This window comes from Aquarana catesbeiana, linkage group LG03, assembly GCF_042186555.1.
Source record: "Aquarana catesbeiana isolate 2022-GZ linkage group LG03, ASM4218655v1, whole genome shotgun sequence".
NCBI classification, from domain to species: domain Eukaryota; kingdom Metazoa; phylum Chordata; class Amphibia; order Anura; family Ranidae; genus Aquarana; species Aquarana catesbeiana.
This window is the reverse complement of record NC_133326.1, coordinates 562,717,076-562,729,524: the sequence shown is the minus strand read 5'-3', so window position 1 is coordinate 562,729,524 and position 12,449 is coordinate 562,717,076. Positions and strand designations below refer to the sequence as shown.

The window sequence follows — 12,449 nt, the reverse complement described above, 5'->3', positions numbered from 1 at the left end:
ACTCAAAACATTGAGTCATTGAATCACACAGCGAACTGTAATGCCGCGTACACACGGTCAGAATTTCCAACAACAAATGTTCGATGTGAGCTTGATTGTTGTCGGAAATTGGAGGGATGGATGAGTATTGATGGCTGAGTATGGATGGAGGGAAGGATGAGTATGGATGAAGGGATGGATGAGTATTGATGGCTGAGTATGGATGGAGGGATGGATGAGTATGGATGGAGGGATGGCCGAGTATGGATGGAGGGATGGATGAGTATGGATGGAGGGATGGATGAATATGGATAGAGGGATGGATGAATATGGATGGAGGGATGGATGAGTATTGATGGCTGAGTATGGATGGCAGAATGGCCGAGTATGGATGGCGGGATGGCCGAGTATGGATGGAGGGATGGATGAGTATGGATGGAGGGATGGATGAGTATGGATGGAGGGATGGATGAGTATTGATGGCTGAGTATGGATGGCGGGATGGCCGAGTATGGATGGTGGGATGGCCGAGTATGGATGGCAGGATGGATGAGTATGGATGGCAGGATGGATGGTAGGATGGATGAGTATGGATGGCTGAGTAATAGAGGGATGGCTGAGCATGGATGGATGGATGGCTGGGAGTGTTGCAATTGTAACAGAGCAGAGCTGTGGGCACTACACATCCAACCCACAGCACTGCTGCATCGGATCTCTCCCCTCTCCGCTCACACTGGACGGAGAGGGGAGAGTGGAACCGGATATCATGCCGGTTTGTTTACATGTGATCACGCTGCCATTTGACAGCGCGATCACGTGGTAAACGGACACTTTCATCGGCCATTTATTGTGATCCGTGAGGACCCAGTGGTCATGGATGCCCCCCTGTGCGCACCCTAGGCAGCGCGCGGGAGCGCGATTCTGGGAGGATGTCATAGTACTCCCCCCCTAGAGTTATCGAACCGCCCTGTAGCCGTCATTCGGCTATGGGCCGGTTGTTAAGTGGTTAAAGTGAAGCTAAAGTCTATTTTTTTTTTGTATAAAAATAACAAACATGTTATACTTACTTGCTCTGTGCAGTGGATTTGCACAGAGCAGCCCATATCCACCTCTCCTCGGGTCCCTCTTCGGCGCTACTGGCCCTTCCCTACTGCTTAGTGCCCTCGCAGCAAGCAACTTGCTACTGGGGCACCCGAGCAGAGCTGCAGCCCCGTTTGTCCATTCAGACACAGAGCTGTGACTCGGCCCCGCCCCTCTTTCTCTCTCCTCATTGGCTCACTGACTGTGACAGCAGTGGGAGCCAATGGCACCCTGCTGCTGCCTTAGCCAATGAGGAGGAAGCGTCCCGGGCAGCCGAGTCTCTCGTGCAACATCGCTGGATCGAGATGGGCTCAGGTAAGTATTAGGGGGGCTGCTGTTCACAGAAGGTTTTTTCATCTTAATGTATAGAATGCATTAAGATAAAAAAAAAAAACGTCTGCCCATACATTTACATACATTTTAAGTCAAGTTGGGCATCACATAATCCCTATACCCTATCCAAGTTGTTTCCCCCAATAAAACAAGCCCATGGACTGATTCCCTGTCTCTGAATGAGCATTGAAAATGTGTGTTGCCTGACTGTGCAGGAATAGGGGCACTCAATATCCAAGGGCTCCTGCGGGGGTAGCACTAGACATGTGATAGCCCTCTCCTCCTTTGAGGCTGGGTTCACAGATGAGCCGCATGCAGCTCATAGCAGGGGTCCGGTGCAGGGGAACCCGCATCCAATTCGCAATGATATGAATCCAGCCTGAGAGTGTTTAATTGTTCTCTATGCTGGCCCAGCTCCTCGGCCCCTCCCATCATCTTCCTATATACCTTTTTATGTGGCTGCTGGGGCTGCTGACATCACATACAATATGGTGACACCTAGCAACTCTATTAGGACTTTTACAGATAATGTCTATATATATTTTTGTTGAACAGTCTGGCGATAGGGTCTCTTAAAGAAAAACCTCACCCCAAAACCCTTACAGTTACCATATTTGTATTACGTTGATCTCTTCTACTTTTTTTTCTAAAGTTGTACCAACTCTATAGAGATGAGCAGCAAATGCAATCACTCAGTACACATGTTTTTGGATAATTTCCACGAAGCTCTGGTTTCCCCAGAATTTAGACAGAAAAGTGTTATTTACAGTTCCACCCAGTCACAGGAGCCTATTATATAAATGAATTTCTGATGTGCAATCACGTTCTCCAACCAGATCTCCCAGCTGGTAATATGAAGAATGATATGTTCCTATTTCCTTTCATTTATCTGGCAGTCTCTGTGCTTTTTTTTTTTTTTTTTTTTTACAGCATTCATGTGGTCTTCTTTAGAAAATGGCTTTACTGTAAAAGCCTCTAAGTTAATTATCCCAGACACCACTTTCTTTGGACACAAAAAACACACTAACCATCCAAATTCCCATTAGACTACATGGTAATCACAATTTTTTTTTTCTAAACCATTGAAAGAATGAGCAAAAAAAAAAAAAGAAAACAACTTTCACTGTGTGTTCAGCTGAAATAAAGATAAATTAAACCTCATCACATTTCACTGGCTCATTTATCATCATGATTTTCCATTCACCCTCTTAATAACGGAGCATCAGACAGATAATTTAAAAAATCAATTAATACACTAATGTACTTACAAGAAGAGTGAGGAAAAAAATAATTTTTGTTCAGGTTTCAATTCTGTCTGTGATTTCTTATTGGGGAGATTTTCTCTCTATTCCTATCCCTGTGCGACACCATATAAAAAAAGGGGGTCGCCAGGACAGGAAGGGGTGGACAGCAACAAAAACATTGTCAGATGTTCTAACCCTTCTCCATCCAGTCTTAAGATTTGCACAGCTCTGATACACAGCACTGCCTGGTAAGGAAGATGACTTGATCTTTCCCTGCTGCAGTTTTCCTTTCACTTACAGGTCTCCTCCCTTCCCCCACTCTGGGACTGGATAGGGAAAGGAGAAGCAGCAGACTGATGAGGTTTTCTGTTTGTAACTCTGCTCTCTCTTCCTGTCAGTATCTTCCATGCACTGCAACACACCTAATTTGCTCCATGTGCTGCTTCTTCCTTCCCCAGTCTGAGCTCTGCTGTACAGGAACTTTAGAAGCTGATACCAAGTCAAATGCAGCTACCTATACTTTGTCATCTTAAAAATTGGCAGCAGTCTTTCACCTGGTGATTTGCTATGAAGTTATAATATTGCAGTCTAGTCAGTGGGGGAAAGAAGACTAAGGAAATTCCTCCTACTGCCTGCAGAAGACTGATGGAATCAACTCAGCCTAGGCAAATTCACTTACTGGAATACAAGGATTACATTTTTCTAATTAATACAGCTGTTTAAAACCTGATACTGTTGGTGTATACTTATTATGGCATGTCAGGAATGTGTTTATGCAGAAGTTACTGGGTCCACTTAAAATATTTACTTCAATATAATAGTTTCTTCCTGTAGGTGGCTGCAGAATATTTTAAGAATACAACGCTACTGCTTATGGGAGTCATCTGCCTAGCTGCGTCAGTGGAGAAGTGGAACCTCCATAAAAGGATCGCCCTAAGAATGGTCATGTTATCTGGGGCAAAACCAGGCATGTGAGTATATACAGTTCCATGTCTGAGACATGCTAGTCTATGATTATTGCTAGCTAGCAAACTAAGTTAATGGCTCCTGAAACTTAAATTAGGAGGAATCTGAGAAATTATTATACTAAGCTATTTGGTTCTTCTCTCATTTTCTGTTACTTTAGGCCTCATGCACACTGGATGTTTTTTCTGCTGCTTCTAGGTGCGTCTAAGTTTTTTTTCCCTGCCATGTTAGCCTTTTTTTGGCAAACAATCCACCCCTCGCCACCCCGGTCGGGTCATGGACTGCTGCTAGTTCCCCCCCCCCCGGTCGATTGGTCGGCCGGCCGAGTCATGGGCGGCACCCCTCATTCGGGTCAGTCTGTCAGTAGTCTGGGCCCCACACTAACCCCATCTCATGGGCAGCGCTTCCTGGCTTCCCCTGCGTCTTCTCCCTCCACTTTCTCGCGGCCACTCAGATCTCCTTTCGACCAATCGGGTGACGGGTCCCAGGACCAATATTCATTCGCTATTGTCACACAACTGGGAGGGCTTCGGGCGCAGTGCTCTGCGCCCCAAGCCCACCCTTTTTTTAAGCCTCTTAGAGCCTCTTGCTCTAATCATGTGCTTAAAGAAGAAAAAACCCAATTGGAATCCATGTGTCCAGTGCCCTGCATGTAGAATGTAGATCAGGGGGCCGGAGGCGCCTGTGCGCCCCCCTATGGATGGGCCGCCACTACTTTACGGTTGATTTACTAAAACTGGAGTGCCAAATCTGGTGCAGCTGTGCATGGTAGCCAATCAGCTTCTAACTTCAGCGTGTTTAATTAAGCTTTGACAAAAAAACTGGAAGCTAATTGGTTTCTATGCATAGCTGCACCAGATTTTGCACTCTCCAGTTATAGTAAAACAACCCCTATATGTCCATGTACACATGAGCATTTGGAGGCAGGGGCGTTTAGAAGCGGGACAAAAAAAACAACAGCCAGTGTTTTGGCAGAAAAAATGCTTGATGCGCCTAAATGCCTGTACATGCGCCTAAGCGGTTGGAGCCATTTAGCTCTTCAGCGTTAATTCATTTCAATGGCCAGAATAAATTATTATTCTGGCAAATAAAGTTTATTAACACCCAAGTGCTTGAAGCGCTTAAATGCACCTAAACATGTTACAGGAGTCAAGTGTTTTTTCTGCCAGAAGGTAAGGAGTCTAGGAGAGTTAGCAAAACATCCAGTGTGCTTGAGGCCATAAGGTAAACTCCAGGATAAGCAAATATTGCCTAAATACAAGAGCCATGTGTATTCTCCCTTGAATCTTGACGTGCTTAGTGTATTTCTTCCAGATCTGTGCAATATTCCAGTGTGAAGCTCTGCCTCTGTGCAGGAACTTCCCCCAATAATGACCGGTCATTGCTGCTCTTTCTGCTTGTGCAGGGTGACTGGTCTTGTCTCCGCCCCTTTAGTTTTCTGTAGACAGCCTGTGGTGGGTGGAGCCTGCTGTGCCCCTCCCACAGCTCTGCTCCCTGCACAGGCTTTGGGCAGCACAGTAATGATGTCACTGCTACTTTTGCAGGGTAATCATAGGCGTGCGCAAGGGGTGTGCCAGGTGTGCCTGGGCACACTCTAATCCTGGAGTTGGCAACCCATCAATTGTGGGCAGGTGACAGGTAAGATGTGATCCTTACTTGCCGACCCCCAGAACCTGGACAGGATAGGTGGCTGGAGTGGAACTTAAGGGACCGATCTGTATTTTCTTCTGCAGCAGCTGAAAGCAGGCTTCTCCTCCTCTTCCTCTTTCCGATATTAAGCTGCCACGGGAGGAAAATACAGGGGATTGGTACCAATGTATGCCACCCCTCTTGTCCCAGTTCCTTTTCTTTCTGCTGCCCAGGTCCCCCTGTGTGCTTACCTGCTCCCCCCCATTGTTTTAGGATGACGAGTGGGGAAGAGGCCGGTTAATATGTCACAAAGGCATATGTGTTGGAGCTTTGAGGTGCACACCCTAATACAATAGGCTGCGCACACCTATGAGGGTAATATTTGGGTTTGCAAAGGCATTTGGTGCACAAAAGTGGAATTGTGTCCTTTGTGGGTATTAACCACTTGCCGCCAGTATAACATACTTATACTGTGGCAGGATGGCGCTGCTGCGCCGGATCGTGTACCCAGTACGTGATTTGAAAATTTCGGGTCTGGGGCGTGCATGCGTGCAGCCGGCTGACCCACTCCTGCTGTAATTAAATACAGCAGGAGCTGATCTGCGGGTTCCATGGAGTCGATGACCAGACCCAGAATGGCGATCTGCCCATGTAAACAAGGCTTCGGTGAATGCCACCACTTTTCAAGCTATATGCTTACCTCTCCTATTGACCTCTCTTACTAAGTCAAATCACGCTTCCCCTAAGCTGGGGCATGCAGAGACTCCTCTGTACTCCATCTCCTTAGGGGAAAACATAATTTGACCAAGTAAGAGAGGTCAATAGGAGAGTTGAGCGTATAGCTTGAAAGGTGGTGGGATTCCCTGAAGCACTAGCACCTTTATTGTGGCATGTATTACCGTTGGAATCACTGAACCACTAGAAACCTATTGTGGAACATATTGTCGTTGATTCACTATGAACTGCCCTTTTTGATTTAAAGGACATTTTAGAAGCTGCTATTTTAAATTGTTTACTGTATATATGATTTCATGTTATTTTGCATCATCATAATATTATATAGAGTATACAGATCATTACGGTATTTACAAAACCATTGGTTTTTGAGGATATTTTGAAATTTTCTGTCACGTTATATATATGTACGTCATGTCACAATAAATAGCACATAACGGTGAGGGTATCGACGCAACAACACATATTTATTCTTGATATTGATTTACATTGTGGGAATGCAATCAGGTTGTATGCGGCCACTCATTATAAGCGCGGGACAAACACACTCATTCTTTTACAGTAAAAAAAATAACCTGCAGTTTGTAGACGCTATAACTTTTGTGCAAACCAATCAATATACGCTTATTGGAATTTTTTTTACCAAAAATATGTAGCAGAATACATATTGGCCTAAATTGATGAAAAAAGATGATTTTCTACATTTCTTATTGGATATGTTTTAAAGCATTTAAAAAATGTCAGGTTTTTTTTGTTTATAGCACAAAAAATAAAAACCGCAGAGGTGATCAAATACCACCAAAAAGAAAGCTCTATTTGTGGGGAGAAAGGAACAGAAATTTTATTTGGGTAGATCGTCGCACGTCCGTCCACACCTGTTCATGGGGGGGGGGGGGGGGGGGTAAATCTTCCTAAGGTCAAGTGGTTAAGCAGTGTATTTAAATGAAAGATTTTGTGCATGGATTTCAGCTTTAAATAATCATTACACACCAGCAGATGGCAACCACTGTACCCAATCTATTGGCAGAATTGCTAAGGGTCTGGGGTTCCTCAAAACATGAGTAAGTCTTCACTTGAAAGCTGGCCCTGTGTTGTCGTTATGCCACCTTCCTTGATGAGTGATTGTGAAATAAAACAGTATGAGTATATTTAAGATACTAATATATTGAGCATTGTATTCCCAGCTCTATTCATCCATATATATTAGAAGCACAGTGACCCCTACAGACTACAAAGTAAAACTTGTAGCATTGACAAGATATAATGTACAGTAAATGTTGTATCAGTAATTGGGGGTTTAGGGCCCAGGGATAGTATATTGCAGTGCTAGAACAGTAATAAAGTCACATTAAAGTACTGAGGCATTGCTCTTTATGTCCTGCACAGGCTCTTGATGTGTTTCATGTGCTGCACGGCTCTTCTCTCTATGTGGCTCTCCAATACTTCATCCACTGCCATGGTGATGCCGATAGCAGACGCAGTTCTGCAGCAGCTGACAAGCACTGAAGATGAACATGAGGGGACAGTGGCAAATGGCTCATCTGCAGCTGAAAATGGACAACAAAAAAGTAGGTCTCTTCTACTTTCACTGCAAGTGATGGCTTTTTTTCCTTTGTGCAGGCCACTGAACTATCCTTCAAAAGTAAATGTTCACTTTTTTCTATGTTATTTTTGTAGACACAGCTGCATCTATGGACTGCAGCATTATCAGTTACATGCCTCAGTTGGCATAGGCACAGCATTCTGTAGACTGCATCTGCAGTTTGCTTATGGTAACACGAACATCTGAAACCTTCTTTTTTGGATGCAAGGGGAACAACAAGAGCCTCTGTGTGTATACAAGGTGGTTAAAGTGACCCTGTCAGGTTACAAAAAAATCTTGCTGAAAGTTTCCTGCAAGAGAAGGGCTCCTTATAGCTATAGTGTCCTAACTCCCCTCCTTTTTAACACTGTAGCTTCTGTCAGACTCTTCTGCAATTGACAAGGTTTCCAGATTCCTCTGTCCCCTGTTGTGTGTAGTGGTTCCATCCAACCCCTACATCACTTCTGTGCTCTGTAGTGATGTAGGGGTTGGAGCACCGCAGGGACATGGTTCTTTATCGCCCAAGGCAAAAAGGCCAAAGTGTTTCCCCACCTCATGAGCTGTACACAAGCTTAGTAGCATATGTTGTATGTCCTGCTCTTTGTGCGCCCCCTTCTTGCTGAAGCATCCACAGCTGCTGCCTCTACTGCCCACTCCTTGGCCAGGCACTGCGTCAAAGGCTGGAACCACAGTATGCAGCAGAGGACACAAGGATCCGACACTCCTGGAATTGTCAAATGCAGAAGAGCCTTGCAGAAGCTGCTGAGCCAGAACAGAGAGAAGGTGGAAAACACAAGCCATTGGAGAGGTCAGTAAAACAGCAGGGGCATTTTAGCTGTAGTGAAGACTATATTGCTCTAACACACAATATCAAGTTATCAGATATGTAATAATTAATATGTTTAGCAGTAATTATGAGTATTATCCAGATTTTGGTTAAGCTTTATCTGATGTGCAAACTTTCTTGAACTTCCTTCTTTTTCATTCATTGTAGGTGGAAAGCAGAACCAGCCTTCTATTGAACTTATATTCATCAATGAAGAGTAAGCATACAGTATTTATTTGTATGTGAATGTTTAAAATGTATCCAGCCACTGTGAATGAATGACAATGATAAAACATTTTTCTTCTTCTAGGGCAACAGCCAAGGACCTGAGTAAACTCATCCAGAGCAAGGTAAGAACATCTGTACCATAGATATAAATATAGCTAATGTTTTGGAGACAGATGGAAATTAAAAGTTGAAAGTATTTAATCTCAAGATGTAAAAGTGAAGCCAATGACTTATTTTAACTTTTCCTTTTAACTGTTTGACTTTTATCGGCAGAATCTCAATGGGGTCCATATGATTGCCAATCCAATGACCTTTGTTAAGCCTGCCACTAATGGACAGTCCATCCCACAGGTAAGTCCTGTTCCTATAATGTTTGATAATTATCGGTGGCTCAACTGCTTCACCATATTATGCAGGAAAGCATGCTGGGACTTATCTTTCGTCAACATTTGGAGAGCTTCATGAGTTCATGTCTTCCAGCTGCTGCAGTTTAGACATGTGTACACTGAAACATTTTGTTTTAGAATTTAGTTTTCTTCCGAAAAATAAATTTATTTCGTTACTCCCGAAATTCTTTTTTTTTTACTTTGTTTGGTTAAAAAATGCATTCGTCTGAAAATCTGAAATAATTAAGGTCAAATCTGTCTTTGAAGGCTTATGGTGTCTGTCGAATGTTCTAAGAAGATTCGAAGGAGCAGCTAAACTGTACGACGCCACAATCCTACATTTCCGGTCGAATGTTCTGCCTACAAGCTATAGTAGAATTCTAATGTTGTATGACACTAGTAATAATTATATTTATTAATTATTATTCTAGTCAACCAACATTAAAATTCTTCTATAGCCTATGGGCGGAGCATTTGACCATAAATATCCGCTCAAGGCGACTGCTTCGTCGAATCATGTTAAATTGAAATTCATGTTAAATTTTTTCTCTCTATGTTGAATAATCTTGGACTAATAGAGTTAGGTTAGGCATATTTGACCTTTTTGCTATTGTCTCTATAATGTTGAATCCTTTGTCTCTATGTCGAATCTTTTCTCTCTATGTAGAATAATCTTGGGCTAATAGAGCTAAGGTTAGGCACATTCGACCACAGGTTCGATGGGCACAGATCGCTATTGTCAGCGTCATGTCGAATCCCCTATCTATATCGAACTGTTGTCGCAATGAAAATGAAAATGAAAATAAAGCATTTGTTTATGTCGGATCTTTCGCTTTTCGGACTCTACACGTTCGTTATCGTTTGTTAAAACAATAACGAAAATAGCCGAAATTCGGACGAAAATGCATTCGGACGAAAACAAATGCACGTGTCTATTGGTCACTATAAGGTAGGGGTTGAGGTCAATGTGGGGTTAAACTATATCTTAAAGGACATACGTTCAACTTGTCCTTTAGTTAGTCCTCTATTTCACCTGAGTGCAGGCTGCCAAGTTAAATTCTTACCTTCCTCTGTGTTCCAACGATCTTCATTGTGCAGCCCTGCCTGACAATGCACAGCCTTTCCAGTGAAAAGTGTGGCCCCACTCATTCCCGTAGGTGAGCTGTATTCCACTGGAAAGCAAGAGTACACATCATACACAGCGATGAATTGGGTTGCAGTGTGCTTCATATGTTTGGTACTTTGGTTAAAATATTTTTTACATCAGTGAAAATCCAAGAAAAAAAAAGTTAGCCCTACAAGAGGAAAGTGATATCTTATCTGTGCCTGTGCCTGGCGAAGAAAGGTACTCACACCTAGACAGGTCTATTCTAAATAATAATGTATCCTCTTCTACAGACCCAAATCTTGGTTCTTCCATCCTCTGAGACCAAAGATCCAAAGGCACAAGGAAAATACAGATCCAAACATGACCACATGATCTGCAAGTGTTTGTCTCTCGGTGTCTCCTACGCTGCCACCATCGGGGGTCTGACTACGATTATTGGAACTTCCACCAGTCTAATCTTCCTGGAGCACTTTAAGAAGTAGGTATCTCAGTGCCAGCAATGCCACCCAGATTTTATTGCTGAATATTAAAAATCCAGATATTTTTTAAAGTGTAATGATGACATGCAGAGTGCAAAGTATCCAGTCAAACTTTATTACTTTTTTAATTCCTTTATTTTTTTTATCAAATTTACACAATCATGACCAGTACAACATTTGGATAAAACAAAAGTAAAACTATACCTTATTCAAATAAGTGGAATACTGGAAATCTGTAAAGTTATCTCTATATTTAGCCCATCAAGCATAAAAACTACTTTAGCTTTTCAGGGACCTACTACACCCAAAGCCCACCCAAAAGCCCACCCAACTCCACAATTAAAAATCTTGAGATTTGATATATGTCATTACTTATTTAAAGTACCATTCCCTCAGCCCTCCATTTAAACAAATCTTTTAATGTAATCAGTATTATTAATGTTATTAAATTGCCATCCCACACCAGTCACTTAGAACAATATAATTGTATGTCTCTATAAAGCTGCAATTCTATTTAAAATACTTTATTTCTGATGTCTGATTGGCTGGTATGGGATTCTGCACTTTGCATGTTGCTCTTTGTTTTATTAAAGAAGACCTGGCACTGAACACAGAAATAACTTTGACAGAAGTTTGAACTTTCCCCCCCTCTATCCTAAATTAGAAAAAAAAAAAAAAATTGGCTGGAGTTAAGCTTTAATATGATTACATATCAGAGTGCTGGCACCAATGTGTATCTAAACGTTGTTTTTCTTTGTAAAGTGTCCTGTGGAGCTTCCCTAATGAAATATCCAGCAGACCCAGATCTTTGCTTTTCTGCATTCACTAAATGCAGAACTGAATCCACAGCATCCTTGGCAACTGTCCCACATCATGCAGGGTGTAGAAACCTTTTCTGCAGGGTTCCTGGTCCTCTTCTTGGCACTGAACTTCCAGCATGGCGGTTGTGAATAGCTTTGGGTCTTTGGGCTGAGCTGCATTTAAAGTGGTCTAACAGGGACCTGCACCTCCTCCCCTCAAGTGCCCTGAGAAAAGCCAATACATTGTTTACACTAAATGTAAGGCGATCCCTGAATGAAGAAGAGAATCCTGTCATTCATCCATCTCTCCCCCATTCAGAGATCATTTTACATTCCAATACACAGGCTTTTCTTAATGAGTGAGAGGGTAGGAGGGGGCAGGTCAACAAAGGACTGTCTTAAATGCAGTTCAGCCTGAAGACCTAAAGTGAATTACCCTTTGTTGTGCTAAAAGTTCAGTGCCAGAAGGAGGACCGAGCACCCTGCAGAGGAGATTTCTACACACAGCAGCAGCCTGCACAATGTGAGACATACTCCTTTACAGGTAAGTGATATGACTGCATCTATAGGGGGAAAAATACATTTTTGACTAAACCTTACCTTTAAAACAACGTGGGTGATGTAGTTTACCATTGGAGTATATTTTATTATTTTATTTTTGTAACTTTGTTTTCTTTTGTCACATATTATGAATAAATCTACAGCCGCTACCCGGATGCCGATGTGGTCAATTTCGGAACATGGTTTGTGTTCAGCTTGCCCATTACCATCACTGTGCTGCTGCTGACCTGGGTGTGGTTGCATTGGTTGTTCCTGGGATGCAAGTGAGTACATTAAACAAAATAACATGACACATAGGGGGCGTACTCAGTAAGGAAGCTTTTCTTTAAAGTCAACCTTTTACTAACTTCAGGAGTCTCTATAAATACATTCCTGACATGATAGACAGCAACAGAATCATTTTTCAGAAAAGCTCCACTTTTTATCATAACAAGCATTCCCTCAGTCTCCTCTCCCCCAGTTATCATACTGTAACATTGTCACTGTAACAGAATGCACGATCAGCCAAATGAT

General features: G+C 42.7%; 1 protein-coding gene across 1 annotated transcript in view; it reads left to right on the top strand.

Annotated features, from left to right (window-relative positions):
* SLC13A4 (solute carrier family 13 member 4) overlaps positions 1–12,449 on the top strand; it is a 111,271-nt gene that overhangs the window by 42,867 nt on the left and 55,955 nt on the right. The window contains exons 3-9 of the mRNA XM_073621799.1: positions 3,471–3,607; positions 7,353–7,534; positions 8,543–8,591; positions 8,685–8,724; positions 8,876–8,953; positions 10,387–10,574; positions 12,080–12,199. Of these exons, the coding sequence (XP_073477900.1) occupies positions 3,471–3,607; positions 7,353–7,534; positions 8,543–8,591; positions 8,685–8,724; positions 8,876–8,953; positions 10,387–10,574; positions 12,080–12,199 (794 nt within the window). The remainder of the gene's footprint in view (positions 1–3,470; positions 3,608–7,352; positions 7,535–8,542; positions 8,592–8,684; positions 8,725–8,875; positions 8,954–10,386; positions 10,575–12,079; positions 12,200–12,449) is intronic.